Source organism: Corvus hawaiiensis, chromosome 26 (assembly GCF_020740725.1).
Source record: "Corvus hawaiiensis isolate bCorHaw1 chromosome 26, bCorHaw1.pri.cur, whole genome shotgun sequence".
Lineage (NCBI taxonomy): Eukaryota > Metazoa > Chordata > Aves > Passeriformes > Corvidae > Corvus > Corvus hawaiiensis.
In genome coordinates, this window is record NC_063238.1 from 45,917,842 (window position 1) to 45,944,050 (window position 26,209).

Sequence of the window (26,209 nt, forward strand, 5' to 3'; positions counted from 1 at the left end):
AGGCCCTTGTTCAAAGCCCCTCTCCAGGTCTCTTGGAGCCCCTGTAGGTACTGGAAGCCTGCAGTAAGTTCTCCCTGCAGCCTTCTCTTCTCCAGGCTGAACAATTCCAGCTCTCACAGCCTGTCTCCAGAGCAGAGGGGCTTCAGCCCTCGGAGTATTTCCCTCCTCTGCACTCTGCAGCAGCTCTATGTCTGCAGTTGGTAAACCCTTCAGTAACATTTTTAAAGCCACTGCAGACAGTGAGTCTGTGCCAGCTGCACCCTCACTCACGACTGGCAGCAGAGCTCTCAGACTCTCAGTGCTCACTGTGCTGCTTTAGGTTTGCAGTAGGAGATAAATTGCTGCTCTCGTTTTTGATGTAATTTCCTCCTGTTTGAGAGTTGTTTTAGGAGGTCATGAGGAACAATGTGAAGTGGAAAAAAGTGTTTTTACTGAACTCTCCAGCCCCTCCTCTCCAAATCGTACCTGGACCTGGCATGGTGCTGTCCCAGCTGTGGAACCTGGCATTTGCTCTGGTTAAATTTCATGCCATTAATGGTTGCCCAATGCTCCAGCCTGTCTGGATCCTCCTGCAAGGCCTCATGGCCCTTGAGAGAGTCACCAGCACCTCCCAGTTTGGCATCATCAGCAAAGTGTTACTGTTGCATTCAGCTCCCGCAGCCAGATAAAAGTATTAATAAAAATCTTGCCCAGAACTGGTCCCAGGCCTGAGCCCTGAGGAACAGCCCTGGGGACTGGTAACCTGCAGGACACCTGCCTCAGAGAGCCACCTGCTCTCTGTCTCCTCGTGTTCCTGACCCTCTCGTGACTTGTGTTCACCAGCGTAATGGTTCCCAGGGCCACTGCCATGTGTGGGACCCATCACCCCAGGCCTTGGTTCCTCCAGAAGGCCAGTGGGGAGATGCAGACTCCCAGGGCTGTTCCCTCTGGGAAAAGGGCAGAAGAGACTGTACTCAGTTTCCAGTTTGAGAATGACAACACTGGGCATGAGGAGCTGCTGGAAATCTGCCCCTAGAGTGTCCAGGAATGGAAGTTTGGTGGATAAAGGAAGGAGGACTGAGGAAATGATGCAGTTTGTTTCATCTGAAGCATTAGTGGAAGTGTGGAGGAACAAAGGTGTCCATGGAGAGGGAATAGACTGAACCCAGCCCAGACTTGCAGGGATGAGGAGCATAAGGACCTGCCTAGAGGTCCCATCCTTGGGGGTTCAGGGTAAGGACCTGCCCAGAGGTCCCATCCTTGGGGGGTTCAGTGTAAGGACCTGCCCAGAGGTCCCATCCTTGGGGGGTTCAGTGTAAGGACCTGCCCAGAGGTCCCATCCTTGGGGAGTTCAGTGTAAGGACCTGCCCAGAGGTCCCATCCTTGGGGGGTTCAGTGTAAGGACCTGCCCAGAGGTCCCATCCTTGGGGGTTCAGCGAATGCTTTGTGGTGTCAGCTGGCTCCTGTCTCCCTTGGCAGCCCGCAAGCTGCAGCAGCAGCGAGCCCTTCTGCTGGAGGAGGAAGCCGAGGAGGATGAGGAGGTGAGGCAGGTGCCTGAGGCTGTGCAGTCCAGCATCATCATCGAGGGCGTCGAGTACAAGGTCGAGAGGCTGAACGGAAGGAGCATCCAGGCTCCAGCAGCTCGGTAAGACAGGAGCACAGGCAGCCCTGCACCACGCACGTGTCAGAGGTGTCCCAGGAATTCTCAGGGAAGAGGGCTGGGCAAGATTTCTTCTTCAGCATAGAAAAGGCCAAGTTTTCCAGCTCGCTCTTGTCAGGGAGCAGCTCCGTCAGCTGTGCCCAAGGATATGTGGAGAGGTTGATTTTTACAGAGAGATGATTCAAGATAAGCTGAATGATAAAGTGATGCTAAAACAGGTTTGGAGTTTTTTTAGGCTTTTGTTTCCCTGTTCTCTGGAACTTGGCCTCCAGGTTACCTTGATGGTTTTTTTTCTAATTCTTGGGTGTAGAACTGAGAAAAGAATGAGAAAAGGGTTCTCAAAGGCTACAGGTAAATGAATAATGCACTGGAGTGAAGCTGAAGCTGTCTTTATCTGTCTTTGAAATCTTTGGGACAGACATTCTCCTCTCCACAAAAACTTTTCAGTCACAGTGGCAAAAAACACCCTGGCATGTGGAATCTCATTTCTCTCTGTTTTTCTGGCCAGTCTCAGTTGAAGAACTTCTCACATAATGATGCCCTGAGACTTTCCTTGCCCCTTCTGTGCTGAGGCAGCTCCAAGGAGGAAAGCACTCAAATGCAGCTCCTTGATTCTCTGGGAAGTCCCACTTTTCCTTCCTGTTTTTATACTGAAACACGGGATGCTGAAGAACAGGAAGGTTGGATCTATCAGATGACTTTTAGTGTCTTATTATTGTCGCGGGTTCGGTTTGTAAGCGGGCAGAAACACCAATTTAGTGTAGTGGTTTGGTCCAAAATACTCATTACTGTTTATCTGCTGTGAGATAAGAATTAGGAGAAATGCAAAGCAGGCACCAAACTTGAAAGAATATAAAGAAGTTTATTAACAGACCTAAAAGAAGGAAAAAAACAAAAATTATACCACCTTCAGAACTCTCCTCCTTCCCCCACCTTCCTCCCTTCTCCCACTGACAATGTGAAAAGACAACCCTTAAGATGTTCAGTCTGTTTACCACTTCCATAATAACCTTGTTCAGTCCATTTAGAAAGAGAAGTCTCTTCTTGCTCATGCTATGAGAACATTATCACAACGAGACAGCCGCCCACTTCCAAATATCGTTCAGTCCATTTAGGAAGAGGAGTCTCTCTGCCTGCGTGTGAGTCCTTTCCCCCGACTTGCAGCTTTTCCCGCAACTGCTTTCGAGGGTCCACTCTTGAAGTTTTTTGGGGTACAATTTTAAGGTCGAGCCGTTCAGAAACAAAAACAGAGGCCCTTCTCCTTCCCTGGGAGCAAAGGGTCTTCATCATCTTCATCTTTAGGACTATCTCTGGGAGCATCTCTAGGGACTGAGGTTTTCTCCTTTCCCGTTTGGAGCAAAAGTCCTCATCTGGTTCATCTCTCCCTGTCCAAACTTCTCATGAAATTACAGCTGCGTCAGCATCTGCCTATCTCAGTGCAGGTGCTTTTGCTTACGAGTTGAACACTCCACCCCCCCATATCTTCATGAAATTACAACAGGATACTCTGATATATCATAGCTTCACAACAGAATTTCAGCTTTAAGCATCTCCTCTCTCTCTTCCCTCAGGTTTTCAGCTCTTCACAGCAATAAAAGGGTTACTCTCACCTCGGCCTTGCAGCTTTGCAGCTGGAATGTTCAATGTTTCTTATCGCAGTGGAGAGGGGGGAGAGCCGAGCCGCTCCGGCTGCCCACGGCAAGGCAGTGGGGGGGGTTCCATGGCTGGAACAGATCCATGGCTTCAGGATGGCCGTGGCCCGGCCCGGCCTGGCCCAAGCAGGGCCTGGCCGGGCCCGCTGGCCCCCACTCGGGGCCCGCAGCCACCTGTCCCAGCGCCGGAAACGAGAGAGAGCTTGGAGGGGGAGTTTGCCTATTCTTAAATGTGGATCACAGAGGTGATCACAACTTTAAGTGGCTTAGAGAATTGTCCATATTCAAACTGGCCAGCTGATAGGTTCTATCAGTTCCCAGAGGAAACTGTAAGCACCCCTTAGCAAGGACGTCCCTTCCGGGACTATGCTTGCTAACCTATGACAATTATTTACACTTGAATGCAGGGGAGGCAGTGGAAGAGACTGAAGTTGTGTTTCTTGAAATATTTCTCATGCTGGAAGATAAACTGAAATTTAATTAAAATGAACTTGAGCAGTAAAAATCAGGGCTGAGTGTCACTATAAACCAAACACCCCCAGCTCTCCCAGCCAGGTTCTAGCCCTCAGAGCAGCTCCATGGCCCATCTCGTGGAAGAACTTGTAATGATCAAATTAATCTGTTAATGAAGGTATAAAATCAGGATCAGGTGACTAGTGTTTCCAAGGCGAATCTTTCTTGGGCTCCTCTGTTTGCAATTCCTTTGTGCCACATCTAACAAACCCAAGTGTGAGGTCCAAGTTCCCGGGACTGAAGGGTAAGATCTGGAGGAAAAGAAAGCCCAGCAAATATTTTTATTAGAAAAACTGAGGAAAAACTTCTGTCTGTGTGTGTGTGTGTGTGTGTGTTAGTGGCTGGCTGACCTCCTGCTGCAGGAAATGGGCTCTGATACCAGTATGGACATTTAGGAGATCCCCACGGGAATGCACACAGCAATGGTGGACGAGCTGCTGAGCAAAGCCATGGACGGGTGTGATTTCACCCTGAACCTGTTGTTGCTTTCTGGGGGTGGACCTGTCCCACCCTTCGTTGGGTGTGCAGCCTGTGGTGCTGCAGCTCAGAGGGGTTTTTTCTCCAGGCCCTTGGAGCACGGTGAGAACAGCAGCTCACAGAGGAATTCCCTGGAAGAGGGGATCAAGTCTGAGCAGAGAACCAACTCCATGTCAGGGTGAGTGGGGCAGCTGGGGCAGGGGCTGGATAGTATCTCCTTTTGTAGCAGCCAGGGGCTGCAAAGGAAGGATTTGGTGGAGGAAGACCCAACTTCCTAGAATCCCTGGATGGGTTGGGTTGGAGAGACCTTCAAGACGATCTGGTTTCACCCCCCTGCCGTTCAGGGGTTGCTCCAAGGACAGTCAGTCCAAGCCCCGTCCAGCCAGAAACTCCTTACAAGAAACTTGCCTGTGTTCTGTGTCCTCCCACACGCCACGGCAGCCTGTGGATGTGGCACTGAGCAGGCGATTGGAGCTGCCACTCCCAGGCAAGGGAGCTGTGGTGGCCACAGGCAGCCTCCCTGTCACCGCTTCTCTCTCTGCCCAGGCTGAGCCCGTCGCTCATGGGCATGGCAGATCCCGGGGCCCCAGTGCGGACGGCCAAGGCTGAGCGGCGGCACCAGGAGCGGCTGCGGATGCAGAGCCCAGAGCTGCTGAGCGGGCAGGAGAAGGAGCTGTCTCCAGCAGAACGCCGGGCTCTGGAGGCAGAGAAACGGGCCATGTGGAGGGCAGCACGGTGAGCCAGAGCTTCACTGCTCCTGTGCTGGGCCAGAGCAGGGGAGCTGCTGTGTGTCTGGGGCCTAAAGGGAATAAAACCAGGGAATAAGGGACCCCTTCAAAGGCAGATGTTGAGGGAGGTTATGTAGGATCTGTTCAAGCAGTGCAAAGCACTGGTGGCTTGGCTGAGCTTGTCCACTTCTGTCAGCACCCAGGGGAGAGGGCAGCCAGCTTCCCACAATGCCTGCATGGCCATGGACATGGGGAGTTCATGATGAACACTGCCACAGCTATGTGTTGTGGTGGGTGTGTTCCTTCCCTCAGCCTTCTTCCTAACCCATGTAAAATGGTGTTATTGAAGCTGCAAGGTCACATACCCAAAACAAAAAATGGAATTTCGTATTTCCAGTGTTGCTGGGCTGGAAATTGTGCTGCAGCCAAGACACTGACAGGATGAGGCCATTCTTACCCACATGAGCTGTTTCATCAGCTATGAAAGAGTGACTAAAAATTGTTCTGGAAGAAAGAAGTCTTCCTAACTCAGAACTTAAGACTTGAAGCTAGTCCAGGCATTTACTGTGTCATAGAATTCCTTCCAAAAACTAGTCAGGCTGCTCCTATAACTAATGATAGTTTTTCTTCTCCTGATATTCCTGTAGGAGACATTCAAAGGACAGTCTGAACTGTCTCTTTGGGGGTTTGGATGAGGCTTGGAGAGGAACAGGGTTTTAGATAAGACTGGAGGGATTACTGTGAAGTGTGATTCCACTTAGCAATTCCAGTGTTTGTACTTGACATGGATGATCATGTTGCTGTTGCTCCTGGGGAGGCTCCGAGAATGGAGAAGTGCAAAGCGGATCCTCAGTGAGAGCTGGACTGATGTTCTGGGGCTTTGAGCAAATTTTCTCTGAGATTAGCATCTCACATCTCACCAGGATGGTTTGGGTGAGAAGGAGCCATCACAAACATCCAGTTCCACTCCATGCCATGGGCAGGGATACCTTCCACTAGACCAGGCTGCTCCAAGCCCTGTCCAACCTGGCCTTGAACACATCCAGAGATGGGGCAGACACAGCTTCTCTGGGCACCCTGTGCCAGGGCTTCACCACCCTCACAGGGAAGAATTTCTTCCCAAGATCCTCTCTAACCCTGCTGTCTGGCAGTGGGAAGCCATTCCCCTTGGTGCTGTCACTCCAGGCCTTTGTCCAAAGTCTCCCTCCAGCTGTCTTGGAGCCTCTTTAGGGACTGCCTTGCCCTGCCATGTCCTTCCTTATGAGGTTGGAGAGACCACCGAGTTCCTTGTGCTGCAGGTGCTCAGAGGGCTGTAATCACACATCTCTGTCTCAGGAAAAGCTGTCAGTGTGAACTAGAGGCAAAACCAGCCATCGGTGTGACCCTGTGCGAGCGCCACAGTGTCAGACATCCTGCACAAACTTATTCTTGGTCTTCAGACCTCCTGCCAGGCCTCTCCTGGAAATCCACATCACTGTGCTTGGAGAGGGGGAGTGCCCAATCTGCCATCCCTTCCCAGTGAGACATGCAAGGGTTTCACTCCCTTGTGCCTCTACTTCCCAGGTTCATTCCTCACATGATGGGGAAGGCTTTCTGAGAGCTGTCAGCTCTGATCCATGCCTAGGCATGACTGTATCCAAGGAATGCTGTAATAGAAGCTTTGTTTAAGGTGGGTGTCAAAAGGAGAAACAGGATGTTGTCCATGCAGAGTTTTGGAAGCAGAGTCCATGCAGGGACATACATCGCTGATGTCCCAGGTGTGCAGCTCCAGTCTTAGGACTTTGCTCTTCCAGGAGCTTGGCATTGCCAGCAGATAAACCTGAAAAATGCTGGGAGGGGAGAGGATGGTTTTAGGTGATGTGATGGTATGGTTTGCTCCTGTAATGTTACTGTTTATCTGCCCATGGTCTTGGGCCAGCTAGGATGTGGCTGGAGTTGCTCAGGGCACAGTAAGTTTCACATGACACTGTAGGAGGGTTAGTGAGTGTGGAGCACCATGGGTTTGTCCACTGTGGGCAGAAGAGAGACCTCTCATCCCAAACCTTCAGTCTCTTTTTGTCCATGGCAAATGAGGCTAGCAAAAGAAGAGTCTTCCCAAGGAGGGAATACCTGTCAAGGAGAAGCTGCTTGAGCTGTCAGATCCAGCCTTTCTGGGTTTAAGTTTGGCAGACCAGGGCTTCAGTTCCACTTTGTTTCCAGTGCCGAGGCACAGCTTTTTGTGCAGTTCTTGGAGAAGTGCCTGGCTGATGCTTTGGGCTGGAATCAGTCACCCTAATGTGCTCCTTTTTGTAAGACAATTCCCTGCTGCCACAGATCTCCCAGGAGGATCCAGTGGTCTCAAGGTCTCTCCTCACTAGCTCTGGAATGGGCACAATGATGTGATCAGGTTCTGTCTCCAGAGGCCCCTGTGCTGCAGGGGAAATTCTGCACTGTCCCACACACAGAGCTCAGCCCCACTAACCCACGTTCTCTCCAAGTACCACTGGGTTTGTTCCTCCCTTTCTAATCTCCTGTCTTCTGCTTCTTTCCAGTTCTTTGCTCTGTGCTGTCACTCGTGACCCCATCAGTTTGCACGTACTTGGGCTTTCCTTGTTCTCCCTGTGTCATCAGTGCTCTGCCAGGATGTGTGATGCCCCTCCTTCCCCCCCTGGCACCCCGCAGACACACACAGAGCCCCATGTTACACATGTGTTCTGGGCATACACAGCCTGGCACAGAGTCATGAAATCATGGAATAGATGAGTTGGAAGGGACCTTAGAGCTTGTCTGGTTCCACCCCCTGCCACAGGCAAGGACACCCGCCACTATCCCAGGTTGCCTTGGGCACTTCCAAGGATGGGGCAGCCACAGCTTTCCTGGACAGCCTGTGCCAGAGCCTCACCATCCTCACAGGGAAGGGTTTAATATCGGTATTTCATCTAACTCTGCCCTCTAACTCTGCCATTCCCCCTTGTCTGGCACTCCAGGCCCTTGCACCGTGGGAAGAGGGAGGTTCAGAGCCACTGGTGCACACTGAGGGGCAGGTGCCTGGCCAGGCCTGTGGGCATTTGGGCAGTTATCCTCCCACACACACGCTGGTTTAGGGACATGCTCACCCTCAGTTACATCTGTGCCAGGACAAAAACTGTGTGTCATGCTTGGCCATTTTGTTCCCCTTTTCCCATGGTCCAGCAGAGGTGCATGTAACACATGACCAGTGTACACTGAGAGCCTGTCCCATGTGTGGCACACACCCACCCATGCCCCACACCCCTCAGGCTGACTCACACTCACACTCTTTACCTTTCCCTTGAGTCTGAAGTTGTTCTTGGTCCCTTCCCAGCACAGGGGGAAGGCAGCTCTGGATGTGGAGGCTCTGAGGCTGATGCTCCTGGGCACAATCCCAGATTGCCTCCAGGGGTTTTTGCTGCCTCAGCAGTGGCCAGCGTTGGGCAGGATCAGATCTGGGACCCAGTTTAGCCAAGGCTGCCCCTGTGTCAGACCCATATTTCCCTTCACCAGGGTATGTTCCTGTATCTGTTTCTTTCTTTTCCTGTGCTTGTCTGCTGCAATGTTCATCACCATCATCTCTTCCTCTTCCTCCTCCTCCTTCTCCTCTTCCTTCTCCTGCTCCTCCTCCTCAGATCCTCAGCTCTTGAAGACAGTATTAAACAGTACGAGCAGGATCTGGCCAGGAAGCTGTACCAGTCCCGGCAGTGGGCACCTGCTCCTGGGGCCAGGCCAGCTCAGATGTCTAGCCCAGTGCAGAGTCACGCCTCAAGAATCCCTGGGTCAGGAGGCCAATCCAGGTGTGCACAGCCCCCTCCCCACAGCTGCATGCTCCTGTCTGTGTCCCTGTGCCCCACTGGGGCCTCCTGGGGCAGGAGGACGTGGGAGTGGTCCCTGGTGTCCATTGCCCAGAGAACAAGGGGGGATGCTGGGGCTGTCTGATGGGGAGAAAGGAACAGATGTCTCTGAGGGCTGGGCCCACTTTTCCACAGCTATTTCACAGAATCCCAGAGTGGGGTTGAAGGCACCTTAAAGATCATGTTGTTCCACACCCCTGCCATGGACAGGGACACCTTCCACTAGACCATGTTGCTCAGGGTCCCATCCAGCCTGGCCTTTCATGATCTCCTGATGGCTGAGGAGGATTAAGGTGCAACACACTGAGCACAGAAGAGATTAAACCCCCAAGGACTGATCCTGCTCATGTGATCCTTGCAGTTCTGTCCCCAGCTTGGGTCACTGTCCTGTTGTGTGGCACCTCTGGGACTGCCCACAGCTGCTTAGTGTGTTGATCCATAGCTTCAGGCTCTGTCTGTTTGGCACATGTGATGACGTGTGTTTTGGGATGGCAGCTAACCCAGCTGTCCTCCTGCCTGCCTTGGGGACCCTTGGGGGCTTTGTTCCACCCATCTGCGCTCAGCCTGTGGGCTCTGGCACTGTACTGCTGCACACAGATGGCACATGTCCCCTCACCAACGGGGCAGTAACTGATGGCTTTTTCTCCCGACCCCATTCCTGAGGCAGGATGAAATCACTGGAACAGGATGCTCTTAAAGCCCAAATGGTTATTGCCAAGTCCAAGGAGGGGAAGAAACGCAGCACGCTGGAGCAGCTGGCAGAGTCACCATCGCCCGCTCCGACGCCATCTCCAACGCCGCTGGAAGGTACTGAACGGCTGCTGCTGCGTCCAGGGGAAATGGGCAGTGCTCTTTGAACTTAACCTACTCAGAAGCAGAGCTGTGGGGAGCAATTCCCTCCTTCAACCTGGCTGGAAGGTCCTTGGGGGCATGTGGCATCTCTCAGCAGGGGCATGGGCCTCAGCTGTAGAACATGTGATAGCACCTGAGGTAGAGGTGAGGTTCCAGGGAGCCAGGGTGGAAACACAATCAGCATCCTGATTTTCCGAAAAAGCAGTAATGAGGTGTTTGTTGGGGTGGCAGAAGGCAGGGTCTGCCCTCAGCTTGGTGTCACCACACTGAAATGCTGCTGAGTGGAAGGAGCTGTTTCAGGGGGTGAATGTCACACTGCCAGCCGGTCACTAACTGTGCTCTTCTGTCACCTCTTGCAGATTGCAGCCCCAGGAACGTCACTTCCCCAGGAAGGCTGGTATGATTCTCTCCTCCTTGCTTTTTTCACCTTTCCTAAATCCGGGGATTCCCTGGTTACTTGGCTGTGCCTGGGAGCTGTGGGTTCCCACTTAATCCTTGAGCCAGGCCTGGCTGCATGGTGCAGGGAATGGTGAGAGGGTCAGTGGATGGAACTTGGCCAAACTCCTAGCTAGAGGCACCCCCTTTTATTGCAGCTCCCATATGACATCTGCTTTCTGTTTCCCTATTTTATTATGTTGTCCTTTCCTTGGTTCTTCACCTCCTTGTTCAGAAAGTTTTTCACCATGCTCAGAGGGCCTTTGCCTGGGTTCTGAAGGCCTTTGCCTGGGTTCTGAAAGCCTTTCACTTCACTTCAGGGACTTTGGCCCTGTGTTTCCTCAATAGCACAAAACAGACCTTCAGCTGCAACCAGCTTTTTCCTTTTCCTAACCCTGAGTAAATGCCATGGGATATCGTTGCACAGAACTGTAAAAATTGGTGAGACCAGACCAGGGAAAGCAGGGAGGGAGCAGCTGCATAGAGGAAACCACACCATAATGCAGCTCTGGATTGAAATTCTGACTGTGCTCCAGCTATCAGGAATCTTGCCATGAATTTCCCCCCAAAAACAAGTTTCCTACCTGACTTGGTGTGCATTAGCATTTCACTGAAGCACATGATGTTTCCTCTATGACTCAAAACCCCTGTCCTGACACCAGAAGAGCTCCAAAGGCAGTGTCCCAGGGATGTCCCATGTGCCAGGCTCTGTCCAGGCACTGCTGCCTCTCCCTGAGGATGTCCCTCTGCTTCTGCTGTGATCTCTGCTCAGATTGCTCAGCTTGCTGCTGCTTCTCCATCCATTTCTCTCCCCTCACTTTCTCTTTTCTGTTTCTTCCCTTCTGCTGTCCCTTCTAGTCAATGTCTGAAAAGAAGTTTGACTACCGGGAATTTGCTGCTATTCCTTCCTCCAAACCTGTTTACGAAATCCAGGTATAAACTGCATGCTGAGCCACCTTTAGATAGGTCAGGACTTCGTTTGGTGGAAGAGCTGAGGCTGAGAGATTTGGGGAACCCCTTTGCAGAGGCCTTGCCTGTGTAGGGGCAGTGACACTTGCTGAAAACTGAGGGCTTATTGGAGGCTTCAGCCAAGTGGAATTAGGAAAAACGTTGGTCCAGATGGTTTTAAAATGAATGACAAAAGCTTTGCAGATATAAAACAACTTCATCTTCACTGGAATGGCTCCTGAAATATTTTTAAGTGAAAGATGAGAACTAAAAGGGAAGAAAAAGTTACAGAAATGATGGCTAGAAAATGCAAAATTGGAGCAGATGTGAACTTCCAGCTGGGATGTGTCTGGTGTCCTGCCTGAGGAGCAGCTGGGGTGCCAGTTCTCAAGTTGTAGTTCTGCTGTCAGTGAGCTGTGGAGTAAACACCCGGTTCTGAGGGTGAATGCCATGGTGAGGTGCTTCTTCCTGAAATGGCCTATTTTAAGCTGCTTTGTCATGGAATCCCAGCTCTGGAAGTGATCCTGACCCCTATCCCCTGCTCTGGGGCCACTGGAACCAATCTTCTAGGGCTGGGAGCTGTAACTGCCTGGGTCAGTCAGCCACTGATGGCATTCATGACAGCTGATGTGAGCAGGTACCCTGTGTCTAAACGGTTTCAGGTGGGTTTTTTTAGTTCTAAATACAGACCATGAAGCAGATACCTGTGCATGGAGAGCCAGGAAGCACTGCCACATTGGGCTTCACCTTACTGTGGGGACACAAAGGTCCTGGCCCAAGGTGTGTCATTCCAAAGGCAAGCTGGCTGTGGCAGAGCTGTGGTTTGAGAATTCTCAGGCAGTTTTACGTTATTTGATGTCTGTTCTTCACTGACACCTGTCCCTTGTGGTACTGCTCTGCCCTTGAAAGTCATTCATCGTTTTCTTGAAGTGCCTTCCTTTGGGATGTGCCCCTCTCCAGGTTCTGTTCCAGGCAAGTTGGGGGACTGGCTGCTTGAGCCCCGTGGCAGCTCCAGACCACCCAAATTTCCCCAGGTGCAGTACTGGGTCTTTGCATACAGCTGCGAAGGTGCCTCCAAAGGAGGCTGCACCCCAAATCCTCAGGCAATGTCTGTGGGCTTCTCTCAACAGTGCAATAGTTCATAGAATCCTGGGATGTTCTGGGTTTGCAGGGACCTTAAAGCTCATCTCATTCCACCCCCTGCCATGGGCAGGGACACCTTCCCCTGTCCCAGGTTGCTCCAAGCCCTATCCAACCTGGCCTTGGACACTTCCAGGGATGGGGCAGCCACAGCTTCCCTGGGCACTCTGTGCCAGGGCCTCACCACTCATAGGGAAAGATTTCTCTCTCATATCCAATATAAATCTCCCCTCTTCCAGCTTAAAGCCTTTTTCTTCACTCTTTTACACTTTCTGCCTTTTGTGTTACTTCCTCTCCTTCCTACACACAGGTCAGGCAGTGGATGCTTGACTCAAGCATGAGGGATTGGTACTGGAGTCTCTGCGGCCGTGTCCCAGCTGTGGCAATGCCAGTGCCTGTGAGGGCAGCAGGTTCTCTGTAGGGTGTTGGAAGGCTGGAGGTGGGGAATTACTGGGCACAAGTGTTACAGGTGTGGATGATCACATTTGCTGTTCTCTTCCAGTCGCCTGATGCAGCTGATGACCTCAGATACGTCGATGACCGAAATAACTCAGGTAAGCCCAGGCCAAAGGAGTCATCGCTGTATCACTCACTCCCTGATGTGGTTCTGGAGGGTTCTCCTTTGCTTGTGGAACCACCCTGAGGACTTCACCTTCTGTTGCTTGAAGCAATGTCATGTTTTGTCTGTTCTAGAATGAAAACTCCGTGCTCACCACGTTCATTTTGGGTAGGATATTTGCATTGTGCTTCAGTGATGACTAATTTTCCCAGTGTGGTGTGTTACAAGCATGCCTGGTTTTCTCCAGTTTTGTGTCCTGGAGTAGAGTGGTAGCAGGATGTGGCAGGGAAGTTTCGGCCTCTGTCACCTGCTGCAGGTGCATGATGTCCATCATTCAGGGGCTGTCTTGTGCCTCTTTTGCTGGAAAAGGGAATCATGCAGGTAAATTCATCCTGGTGCAGACTTGGAGCAGTTGGTGCTCCAGTACCCGGATGGCTCTGACTTACACTCGTGGATCTGTGGGCGTGGTCAGTTCAATCAGCAGGAATTAAAGGTCTGCAGCTGGATCTCCAGGCTGTCCAGCTGGGTGTGTCTGCCTGTCCCCAGCTGTAACAGACAGGTGAGACTCTCACCCAGTTCATTCCAGTGGCTGTAGCAGCACCGTGGAGCTCTGCAGAACCTGCCTGCTCTGTAGGAGCACTCCTGTTAGCTCCAACAGTTGGTGCTGGTTGCTTCTATCTGTTTTGCATGTTTCCCCCCTTTATTTGACAAAAACCCCAGTTCCTTTTATCTTGACAAATTCCTCTTGAGTACAGGCTTCATCCCAGACAGCTGATCCATGGCTGAGCTGTTTCCAGGAGGTTGTGCTGTAGCACTCAAGAAAAACTTACTTTCCTGAGACCAGTATCTGTTTATCCCTCAGAGTCATCCTCTGAGTTCTGGGTTATTCTCTTGAGGTTGGTTGTTCAGTCAGTGCAGGGAACTGAGGGGTCAGGGAAGGTCTGGGAAATACCAGCTCCTGCTTAGGGCATTCAGACCTCGCTGTTGCCTGTCACTGCTCTGTTGGGCCCTCAAATGGGATGAAAGCCAGAAAGAAAAGAGTGTGGTGCTCATCGAGAGACCCAGCCCTTAGTCCATAAGTAATGCTTAAATCACCTGTGATGTGTGAGGCACAAACAAAAGAAGAAGGTTCTCCCACATCATCTGGAAAGGATGGCAGGTGAGCATGCAAGTAAGCTCTCTTGGTGTGGGACCAAGCTCTCCTGGCTTTTTTAGATCCCCCCATCCCATCTCACTCTTCCAGGCAGTGCAGCATTCCAGCCAACATAATCAGAATTGTCTTGGATCATGGAATTACAGCTTTTTGACTCACAGCAATTCTTAAAACTTTGTGCTAGCAAACTGTTATGTCAGGAACTCTGAGAATATCCAACTGCAGGAAAGTGTTAGCATCTCACTCCTCCCAGCACACCCTTGTCCTCTTGTCCATGCAGAAACAGTTCCCTCCATTCTCTGGTCTGACTTCATGGTCGTCATCTCTTAAATGTATTTAGAAATCTTTATTCCAATGTTTCCATGAGGCCATGGAGTTACTGAACTGCAGAGCAGCATTTTTAGAGTGGAACCATGCAATGTCCTCATGTTATGGCACAACTTTTCCAGATCACCTGGAGACAGTCTTTTGCTTCCCAACCCTGTAACCGTCAGGTTCCAGAAATTCTGTGTTACTCCTGTTACTGGACACCTACTTATGGGATGTGAGAAGCTGCTTTTGTCCCTGTGGTCTTTGCCCACGTGGACTGTCTGGTTTCTGCAGCAGCTTCCACAGGAACAGTGCCTCCTCATCCTGGCCCGGCCTACTTGCTGTCAGATAATGACCTTTGCCTAGGACCCCGCAGCTCTTACACTCAGAAGAACCAAACGTGTTCTCTCTGCCCTCCTGTGGCTTTAATTTATCCCTGTCCAGCCTTTTCAGTCACATCACTACTCCAAAGACTTACATCCATCCTTTTCTTCTCCAGACTTGCATTTCACAGGTTCTTTCCTACCAAAATGCCAACATTTCACAAAACTGGAATCTGGATTCATACCAGTGGCAATGCCTGTGCTTTCCTCCAGTATTTCCTGTTTTCTCTCAGGATGGGAAACATGTGAGGCCTGTCCTGGTTCAGGATACATCAGGGTTCTGTTTGGCTGGAAGTTGGTTCTTAGGGTAAGACCATAAGAAACAGGGAAAATGAGCTTGCATAGATGGATATTCTCAATTTTCTGGGCTCACCTATTGTGTAGGCATGTCTTGAGCCAGGTGTTGTATCTGCATCAGCAATGGAATGAGCCTCTATAAAACTGTGCAGGTTTTTTTAATCTTCCATGGAGCATTGTGATACCAAGTTCCATAATGAGGCATTTTATTTACTTTAATTGTTTCTTGATAACTCCGTTGTGTCTTCTGGGATGCAGTGAGTGACTGTGTCTCACTTTGTCTGTGCCAGTCATGTCAGCCAATATAGCAGCAGTTCCCTTCTTTCCAGGCTGATGAATCCTGGCTCCTCTTTGTGGGAATAATTGCCACACTCATCTGGACCTTTTTTATTTCATCAGTTTCTAAGGTAGAGGAGGGGACCAGGATTGCGTGCAGTGCTCAGATGTAGCTGTGTGGCACATTTGTGCAGGAGGAGAGGATGTTCTGAATTGTGTTCTCCCTTTTCCAATACCTAAACCTCAAAGTGAAATGGTGTTGCTGGGAAGTTGCCAGAGTCTACAGAAATCTCTGCCAGTGCCTACAGAGCCATCATCTCATTTAAGGATGGTGCATTTCTTTTATGCAGTCAGGATTCTGTTCCTTTTATTGAGCTTAAACATCATCCAGTATTGTAAAAATGAATTTACCAAGTCAGCACAAGGTTCTGGCTGATCTGGGGTCTGATGGGAGCCACTGGGAATGCCAGAAAAGGATATAAAAGAAGAAATGCAGGAAGTAGTTCCTTCCAGAATTGCTCCAGGCTGCAGCCATTAGTGGGTTTGCACTTTCTAGGACAGAGGCTTTGATTTTAGAGCTCTTTGTTTCTTGAATCTATTCACATTTGCAGTAAATTTCCCCTTCCGCGTCATTTTACCCTTCAGCTGTATGGATCATGCCACACTTTGTTATAACTGAGCTTCATGTGACTCCCTGATACAGCTTGGTGGCATCAGTAGTCTCTCCCAACACAGCCTTATCACTCCTCCTCCTCAGCTGCAAGATACTGACCCAAGTCCTGGCTGCTGGGTCCTGGGGCAGCACCTTCCTGCCCTTTTCCTGTGGTTTAACTCCTTATCTGCCCACCAAAGCTGCCCCATTTGTTTTCAGTAGAGCTTTTCCCAGGGTACAATCAAAAGGTTTTTAAAGCTTACTGTGCTGCGTGGGGATCACTAAACCTGCATGTTTGGGGGCTCCTTTGGCATAAGGATCTAAAAGGACTGACTTCTCTCTAAGCCATGGGATTCCCTTCCCCACCCACCCAGGCTGGATTTTTATCTTCATGTTCCTTTTATACCTGTGTGCCTTGTCTGAGAATCAGTCCCCTGCTTCCAAACCCCAGTGTTCTTTCTGGGGTTGCACAGCCTGGGAGGGCTGGGAGTGTTCAGCCTATAGAAGAGAAGGCTCCGGGGAGCCTAAAGGGGCTCCAAGAGAGCTGGAGAGGGACTTCTTACATGGGCCTCCAGTGACAGGACAAGGGGGAATGGCTTCCCACTGCCAGAGACCTGCATCTGGAGCAGAGGGTGATACACAGGGCACAGCTCCGCAGACTGAGCCTTTAGTCTGACAGATCTTCATGGATTTTTCTCTATTTGAGGTTTTCTGCTGCATCCAAAGGCTTTAGAGAGATTTCCCAGGAGCCCATTTGCACTTGAAGCTCATGGATTGCCTGTGCCCTCCTGGGTTGTCCTTCCAACAGATACTGGGGTGGTTGAATTTCCCCCCCCCCATGAGGACCAAGGCTTGTGAATGTGAGGCTGCTCCCATCTGTCTATGGAGATCTCATCCCCTCAGTCTTTCTGGTCAGGAACGTCACCTGTCCCTGCAGTCCTGACCTGTGAGCTCTGGTCAGCTCCTCAAGCCTCGCAGGTGCAGCTCCCTGCATCCAGCTGGGCACTGACATAGAGGGTGACCCTCACCCCCTTGCCCCTGCCTGTCCTTCCCTAAGGGCCTGGATCCTCCCGTTCCGACACTTCAGTCACAGGAGCCGTCCCACCATGTCTCTGTGGTGCCAGTAAGTTTAAAGCCCTCCTGACCAGCTGGGCCAGTCTGTGATCAAAGATGCTCCTCCCCCTCCCTGACAGAGGGACCCCTCAGCCCCCCACAGACCCAAGTCAGGGTGGGTCCATGGTCTGGAGAGCAGAAGCATTTCAGGACACTTGATTTTTCATACCGCTTAGCACTTCCAGTCATGTTGAGCGAATGATGGGTGTTACAGGCAGGTGTCTTCTCACGCATGGCACTTTCTTCCCAGGATCGACAGCGGTCACTACATGAGCTACAGGTCACCAGAAAGTTCTGGGCATGGGGTTACTGTGAGTCACTGAGACCAGTGCTGTCCCAAATCTAGCACCTGGGAATACCTTGGAACACTCCCTGAAAGTGTTCAAGGCCAGACTGGACAGGGCTTGGAGCAACCTGATCGAGTAGAAGGTGTCCCCTGCCTGTGGCAGGGGATGGAATGAGATGAGCTTTAAGGTTCTTTCCCACACAAACCATTCTGTCATCCTATGATAGCCTTAACATCTGCATTAACTGTGCCAGCTGTGTGCTGACAGAATCACAGAATGGTTTGGCTAGGAAGGGACTTTCCAGATCACCCAGTCCCACCCCCTGCCCTGAGCAGGGACACCTTCCATTAGACCAGGCTGCTGCAAGCCACAGCTTCTCTGGGCAACCTGTGCTACAGCCTCACCACCTTCACAGGGAAGGATTTCTTCTCAATATCTTACCGAAGTTAACCCAGTGCTTTGTCTTCAGACCTAAACATCTCTTGCCGTTGCAGTTCCCCGGGAGCAGGATGGGCAGCCAGAGGAAGAGGATGCATTAGGAACACGGGATCCATCAGCACCAACTCCCTCAGCGCTGGAGGACATGGCCCTGTACAGCAGCAAGCGGAAGCTCCGACACAGCCGGCGCAGTTTGGAGACCGCTGTCCCCACATAGGTGACCCGACACACCTGGGCAATGGACTAGCCTGGCACAGCCCTTCCGAGCTTCCTGTGCTCCAGGGACAGCACCAGGCTGCCACCCTGCCTACAGACTCTGGATGGGACCGGAGCTTCCCGTGAGCTCTGTGGCCAACTGACTCCTCTGAGGCTGTGAACTGCCCTCGTTTCTCACCCAACAGTGCACTGGGGCACATCCCAAAACTGGGACAACACTGGACTGACTGCTGGCAGATGGAGAGGAAGGGTGGCCAGGACAGTGGGCAGCTTGTTAGCCTGTAAATATTGTGTGTGGGGAAGGGTAGGACAGGGAGAATGTAGGAGTGTGAGAGTGTGTTGGGCTCCAGCTGTTACTGCCTCAACTTGGGTTTTGTAGTGGTTAAAAGGAGCTTCTCCTCTGGTGGGAATCAGGAGGAAGCCTGCCTTTACTCCTGTTTAATTTCCAGTCTTTTGCCAAAAAGCATTTTCTCCCACCTCCTGCACTGTGTCACCTCACTTCCCTTTGGGAGTGTTTGGGAATGGGAAGCTTGGAGGCAAAAGAAGAAAAAAAGAGAAAAAAACCCACCAGAATTCCAGCAAAGTGCCTCCCTCTGCCACTGACACTCTGTGCTCAAGGAAAACAGAGCCAGCTCTGTGCCAGCTCTGTGCCTTGGTCCTGGTGGGACACTGCTCCTGCTGGGACTTTGTGCTGTCCTGGGGACAGGTCCCTCCCTGGATGGTCACGTCCCCCTTTGTCACACATGGTGTGAGCCGCTCCACGAGCACACGAGTGTCAGAGGAGTCTGTCTCCTGTAGCACTGGGGCTGAACTGGTCAGCTGGGGCAGGAATGGGACGGAGCCGACAGCCACAGCAGGGGTCTAGGCGGTGTGTGGCAGCAATGGGGAGCAGGATAACTGGGGTAGGACATGGTGGCAGAGGTGGGAGGTGTGACAGCAGGTACCTTAGTGGTAGAGTTCAGGAACTGGGGATGGGTAGAATGTGGCATTGCTGGGGTCAGGTTGGGAGTTACAGGATCTTACACGTAGGAGATACTGGTGGGGAGTCCACAGTGTCCACGGCTGGCTGTGGGGTGGAGCGGGATGTCATGGGGTGCCTGGTGTGGGGCCGGCAGGGAGCATCAGGAGTGCCACAGAGCAGGATGGGGCTGGCCTGTGCCTTGCAATAACTACACAGTTCCACTTTGCCAGCTCATTGGCTTCAGGCCCCTTTCCGTGGAGGACAGGGAAAATGCACGTTTGCCCATGCAAGAGGGAAAAAGGAAAATGAAAAATGAGTGGGGGTGTGAGTTCTGGTTTCCACATGTGGAACAAGGGCTGTGAGCAGGTTCTGTATCATGTGAGCTCTGCAGATGTGGAGGTCACAGCTGCTGCTCCCAGCTCTGTCATCAGCCTCTGCTGCCACTAGTGAGGAGAAACAGCCCTTTTTATTTTTTTTCCACTGCCTCTAACCGTGAGGAAGGTCCGATCTCGGCACAATCCCCTTCCCTGTCCATTGGTGCTCTCTGACTCCCAAGTAAGACCAGGGTTGGACCTTGAGCCTCACAGCTGGGCAGTGACAGGCACATCTGCTTGTACATTTGCTGAAGGAAAGAGCTGGATGCAGTTTTTTGGGTGCAGTTTTTTAGTTGAGCCTCTCCTTTCATGCCAAAATCCAGCGGATCATTTTAACTGACTCTGTATGTTTTGATTTTACAGACTTGTGAAGGGGGAACTCTGATAATCTCACACTGCAGCTGCAAGCTGCTTCCATCATCAGCAATTTGAGCTTTTCCTTTTTAAATCTAATTTTAGCATTTGCTTTTTAACAACAGCAGTTTTGGAAACAATCCTGGCTGGGTTTTGGTGACTAACTTGTGATTCTTCTCTCCTTTCCCTGTGCGGTACCTGGTGCCAGGCTCTGGATTCTCTCCCGTTCTCTCCCAAGAGACTCCGAGGGGAAAATTAGCGCATCAAGACTGTAACTAGTGAAATTTGTACAACCAAAGAAATCTATTTTGTGGTTCAAGGATAATAAAGTTTACTTTACATTTTAGAGCCTTTAGTCACAGTGGTTTGCCCTGTGTGAAGTCTGGAATTTCAGTATCAACACTTCGGTGGTGGTTGTTACCCACAGCATAATCCAGCAAAGATGCTCCTGCTTTTCCTGCTTTTGGGAGAAAGCAGAAATTAATGCTCACCCAAATTACTGCCAGCGGTGAGAATATCAATATTCAGGGATGGGAGAAAAAAAATAATATGAAACACAGTTGATCTTGATGATGAAACCAGCAAGCTTTCCTTACTTGGCTCTGTTAAAAAAAAATCCAAAACAACACCCAACACTATTTTGTTTAGATTATTAAAGTTTTTTAAAATAGTTTGACTGGTAAAAACCAACCCCATTTCCTGTAGCTCAACCAGGTTTTCCTTTGGTTCAGTGGATGGGCACCACGCTCTGCCACCCCAGGGAAAGAGGAGCAGTCTCAGGAAAGAGAGGGTGGATTTCCTTTTCCTAGAGACAAGGTAGTGCCGGACCTCAGCCTCATTATTCCACCTGTGTGACAGGTACAGCTGGAAAAGGGGCCTTGGCTATGCCATGTGGTACCTCAGGAATAGCTTTGTCCTTGGTCAACATGAAGGTTCAGGAGTCTGAATTGCAAGCCTCACACAGGCTCTATATATGGGTCCTTTGCTGGGTTTAATGTATCTTTTCTCCCCACTTTAGTTTCCTTAGGCCAGGTTTACCACCAGGTTTCTCTCTCAGTATGTGTAATTTACCCACCACAACTGAATCCTGATTAGGCAATGAGAAGTAGTTACCCCTTCAGAAAAAAGTAAACACAGGAACATCATCAATGGAAATTGTTTATTTAGGGATATTTATTTTGGGATTATTAACGTAGGATTAGAACTAGATGGTATTTAAGACCCCTACCAACCTCGACCATGCTATGATTCTATGATTTTTATATAAATAGGAACAGAAATAACCCAGTTCAATATATAGGGAGAATGCAAAGATCTCCAAGGTTGCACAGGCAAAGACCAGAGCACAGTTGGCTGGGTTGGAAAGTTTGCAAGAAACACTTGAATCTGACTGCCTTGTGTAGCAGCAGTGACTCACAGACGTGCTCTGGGAGACAGAGGGGTAGGGAATGTCATATCTGGACACAACTCCAGGTGTGAACCTGCACAGCCTACCCCTCTGATCCTGCTAAATGGTTTCAGGAGTCAATCCTGTCTGGTATTGGTACGTAAGGTGAGGGATTGCATTGTTGTGTTCCTTCCCTGCATTCCCTCCATATATAATAGCAGGCAGGAATAACTGTAGGATTCTCTTCAAGGACTGTCTGCCGACAGAGAGGAGGGGCTGTCATGGAAGCTGCAAACCACAACAAATTTACCTGTTCCTCAGCTCTGAGAAATGTGGCCCTTGGAACACCTGGGATAACCGGAGGCTGGAGAATGTTGGTTTCCAGTCTTGCCCACCTCCCACCAGCTGCTTCTAGAGACAAATGGCTGGAGGAGATGAAGCTGTGGTTGTAACTCAGCACCACTTTTGCTGCTGCTACATGTAGCTTTTGTTGATTCTGTGCTGACAGTCACCATTAGTGACACATGGAGCAGTGAAAGACCCCAAAGCCAGAGCAATGCAGGACCTCCCATGCCACAGCAACCACTGCCACCACCACAGGAGTTTGGTTTGCCCATCTTAGGGCCTTGGGCAAAGCCACCTCACTGGGCTCCAGGCCCGTGTGTCCTCGTGCATCACATCTTGATGCCACAGGAAAGCTGAAGATGGGTAACAGCCCCTGACTGTACCTGGACAAAGAGCAGGTACTATCCTGCTACAAGAAATGAACCACACACCTAAACACAAGCTAAAGCCTGTTCCAAAATCTGTACCAGCCCCCAGAGAGCCCTCCTGACAGAGGAGACCCAGCAACCCACAGCCCTTCCTGTAGGACAAAGCAAGCATCCCCTCCCCGCCATAAAGGGGCAATTCATTGTTTTCTGCAACAAGACACTACCTGCCTCCACTCCAACCTCATTCCCCTTCTTTTAGTTTTCCTCTGCTTTTCCTGTTACACCACAGAGTGACCAAAGCACAAGCTCATTTCAGACCTTGTACAAAAGAGTGTAATTAGTGTTTCTGAAATCAACCTATTTCACTCTGAAGTGAAAGCAGGCTATAAATAAGTGTTCAGAAAATTGACATCTGTATTTTACCTGAGGCATAATCAGCAACACATCAGACTGCAACAATGCACTGCTGGAGGATGGAACCTCCCAAACAGCCTGTGCATGTTTCCCCCAGGAACATGTAATCTTACCTCAAAGTTCATATGTATGAGGAATCAATAACAGAACAATTACTCTTATAAACAGAGACCTTTTCCCCCGCCTCTTCTCCCATGGCACACAGCCTCCCTTACTGCAGCTGCTGCGAAGGTGGGCTTGCAGAGATTTCTTTTTCAGCTATCCCAGTGGTCTCCTCTGTATCAGCAATATTGTGACAGCTTCTCACAGATAAAATTACTCCAAACTCACTGTTTATTCTAATGGATTTTGTCTCCAGCATCTCCAGCAGCACATCATCCATGTCCTGATCACATCCCTCTATGCAGAAACTAGAATTCTGTATTCCATAGAAAACAGCTGCAATGAGGATAAATTTGGAGTTTCATTGCAACCCTACATTGCGCTCCTGCTCTGGTAGCTGCTCCCTCCCATTCTCTCTTCCTCATTCCCTCTCCCACAGGATGTGGCAGGGGCACACGGTGCTGTTATTGCTACCTGGTTTTGGCAGATGAATTCTGTGAGGCATCAGAGCTTGAGGAACAATGGACATAACCCACCATGAAACACTATGCTGGCAGGCAGGACATTACCAATGTCAGCACAAGACATTGCTCGTCAAAAGAAGACATTCTAACTGGGTTTATTCAGGAAAACTCAGGCAAAAAAAAAAGCAGAAGGAAGCATTATGCTCAATGAGAACATCTGTTTGAGTCTGGCATGGGCAGAAAGGATACTGAGCACTTCCATGACAGAACAATTTATTGTGGGGTACTATTTCTATGGCATTTCATCCTGGCAACATTTTCTAAGGATATTAGGAAGATGGAACTAGATGATGTTGGGGGACTCTTCAAGCCCAAAACATTCTACAGTTCTAGGTTAGTGTCAACAGGCCTGGAATGGGCACGGATATGGTGATACCAGAATGCTCTATCCATTTATCCTTCCATTGGATCCACTCCGGGGTTATGCCCTGCCCATTCATTCCAAGTCCTCCCAGTTGCAAACCCAGGTTCAATATACATTGTAAGTCAGGAAAAGAGGTTTCGTCCATTGTCCTGCTCCAGGCTCCACTGACCAAAGGTGGGGCTGCCTGATGGGTACCCTGAAATGCTCTAGATTACACCATTTGCATATCTTCTGATCCTCTTTACCATTTTTTGACCATCCTTTTCTCTGCTCATCCCTCCTTTGCTTCATTTTGATCTTCTCCGAGAAAAACAATTGGCCTTTACATCCTCCCCTTTGGTGCCAGTTTTGCTTCATTCATAACTAAATACGGTCCTTCTGGCTGGGTTCCCTGCTCACCTGCCTCTACACGGTGTCACTTATACAGTGACCTGAGGACTTTGTTCTATTCTGCACCACAGGGTCTCCAGAACTCAGGTTATCTGCAGCATTCCTCCCTCACAGGGTTTCCCCTGAACTACCGCTGGATTCCAGCCACTCCTACCAGCACTATTTGAGCTTTTCTCACCTTCTCACCATGGTACCTCCATGTCTGGCAATTCCTCCTGTTGCATCCAGCACTGGCTGACGTCCTGGTCAGGTTTGCTTAGTCTCAGCCCCTGTATGAGAGAATCAAACAGGTGTTTGATTCATCACTGGCATTTCTTCTAAGACAGATCATACAATCATCACATCACATGCCCTAGTCTAGAGTTCTTCTCCAGCTCTCTTGGAGCCCCTTTAGGCACTTCCCCTTGTTTGAACAAGGGACTGGAGTGCAGGACAAGGGGAATGGCTTCCTGCTCCCAGAGGGCAGGGTTAGATGGGATATAAGGAAGAAATTATTCCCTGTGAGGATGGTGAGGCCCTGACACAGGTTACCCAGAGTTGTGGCTGCCTCATCCCTGGAAGTCTTCAAGGTCAAGTTCTCACTGTCCATGGCAGGGGGATGGACTGAATGGTCTTGAAGGTCCCTTCAACCCAAACCATTCTCAGGTTCCATGATTCTGTGATTCTATGAATGACCCTCCAGGAGCTGAATTTTCCTTCATTAACTGCAAATGTAGTACTTCATTAACTCCAAATATGTATTACTTTTTATGCCCTCAGACACACTGATGAAGCAAAACCTGCGCATGCTTTACGTGTGCAACTAAAATCCCTCAAACTCCACCTAAACATGAATTGGCATTGACCGTTAACTTCACTGCTTCCCTGTCCTCAGAGTAAACACTACAAATACAGCTTAACTGAGACAAGACACCACCTTTGAATCCTGGGATAGTCAGAGAAACAGAGAATCATGATTCCATGATTCACTCACTGCAAATTACTCTAGACAGTGGTAGGAGACACCCATCTCACCTGGTGACACCTGAACTGTCCACAAAGACAGTCCCAGTGCTGCCATCAGAAGACATTTCTTAAGTTTAATTACAAAGTGGTTCCTCACTCTCACTCCAACCCGTGGGGATGGAAACAGATGGAACACACAGGCTCCTTTGATACTAACTGAGCCTTTCCCAGAGGATCTCCACTTTTTAAAAGAAACCTCAGTAAATTTAAAACAGACACTGGAGAAAAGTTCTAGATCTTAAAAGACTCCCAGCTGCTTCATTCCCTCAGTTTTTGCTGTATGAGTAATTCCTGCACTCCAGGAGATCCAGCTGAGAAGGATTTACTCGTCAGTGCAGCCAAAGTGCCACCTGGGGTCCCTACATGAGGCTATCACAAATAAGTGTGGGCCGGCACAACTTCCGAGTCTTTTTTCGTATTACCCATTTTTCCACTCCCTGAGGACAGGAAGGAACAAGCAAGCAGCTCCAGCCATTTTCCATGGAAGAAACATTGACAGGAGTCAAGGTTATTTAATTTTGCTTGTTTTGGAAGACAAAAAACCCAATGACCAAACAGAAACGAGTTTTAGGTCTTTAGTGGGCAGTGACATTCCCAGGGCACAGGCATGGCAATGAATTCCTAAATGGATGTTTCCCTGTATTGTTGCCCTCATCTCAGCAATTCCCAAATATTATGAATTTATCCATATCATAACCACAGGAAAGGAGCATCTTATTAAACAAAGGACTAGGCAATCATTAGCTGGCTAAAGCAGCCTAAAAACTACAGAATCTTCTTTTGGGAGCAATGGGACAGGAACGTGTGACAACATTTCCCAGCATGAGTTCATAGAATCATGGAATGGTTTGGGTCCGAGGAACCTTATAAATCACCCAGTCCCACCCCCTTCCCATAGGCAGGGACACCCTTCACTGGACCGGGTTGCCCTGTCCAACCTGGCCTTGGACACTGCTACGGACGGGGCAGCCACAGCTTCTCCGGGCAGAGGGCAAGTACTGCCCAACCAGCTGTTAACCACTTCCAATCCCTCGTGCGACGAGCTCACCCAGCAAGGGGGCTGAGGGAAGCCGGTAGATGGGTTTTTTAATTTTAACGTAGCTTTGGACCCTGTCTCTCCCAAGATCCTTCCGGACAAGGTGCCCAGGGCACAGCCGGAGCACGCACCCTACACGGTGTCAGCAGCTGCTCGAGATCAGTGCGCGGAGCGATGCCAAGCCGATGGCCGTTACCGCGCCGGGGCCCATTTCAGGCCCAGCTCTTCAATGCCTTCATGGTCTGGATGCAGGAATCCATGTCTTGTAAGCAAATTGGTGGATGATCCTGAATTAGGAGGAGCTGCAGCTCCCTGGAAGGCAGAGGCGCCGTTCGGAGGGACCTGAAGGGGCCGGAGGGCTACGCGGACACTGGCCGCCTGTGATGAACAACGACGACCTGCGTGTCTGGCACCGGGCCGGGGCCCTAGTTGTGCAGGGATAGGCGGGGCCGGCGCGGATTGGCCGGGCCGGGCCTGGAGCGGGACCCGAAGCGGGCGGAACCGAGCGGGACGTGCGGGGACCGCCCAGGGCATGGCCCGGTCAGGCGGCTCCGTCACGTGACGCTCTCCGGTGACGCCGCAGGTGACGCCGCAGGTGACGCCGCAGGTGACGCGCTCGTGGCGCGACGGTGCCGGGCGCGGCGGGGCGTCGGCCGAGCACAGGAGGCGGCGA

The 26,209-nt window shown here is 50.5% G+C and overlaps 1 protein-coding gene across 25 annotated transcripts in view; it reads left to right on the plus strand.

The window, feature by feature from the left end:
- The window catches only part of SCRIB (scribble planar cell polarity protein), a 98,592-nt gene extending 78,645 nt beyond the window's left edge, over window positions 1-19,947 (plus strand). For 19 of the 25 annotated variants that reach the window (XM_048329251.1, XM_048329252.1, XM_048329260.1 and 16 more), the window contains 9 exons: window positions 1,459-1,624; window positions 4,370-4,459; window positions 4,828-5,016; window positions 8,633-8,797; window positions 9,522-9,661; window positions 10,066-10,103; window positions 11,000-11,074; window positions 12,732-12,783; window positions 17,753-19,947. In XM_048329251.1, the coding sequence (XP_048185208.1) occupies window positions 1,459-1,624; window positions 4,370-4,459; window positions 4,828-5,016; window positions 8,633-8,797; window positions 9,522-9,661; window positions 10,066-10,103; window positions 11,000-11,074; window positions 12,732-12,783; window positions 17,753-17,913 (1,076 nt within the window). In that variant the 3' untranslated portion in view covers window positions 17,914-19,947. Of the gene's footprint in view, window positions 1-1,458; window positions 1,625-4,369; window positions 4,460-4,827; window positions 5,017-8,632; window positions 8,798-9,521; window positions 9,662-10,065; window positions 10,104-10,999; window positions 11,075-12,731; window positions 12,784-12,922; window positions 12,957-17,752 lie in introns of all 25 variants that reach the window. The other 6 variants (XM_048329259.1, XM_048329269.1, XM_048329254.1 and 3 more) reach the window with 5 other exon arrangements.
- The last annotated feature ends 6,262 nt before the right edge of the window (window positions 19,948-26,209 follow it).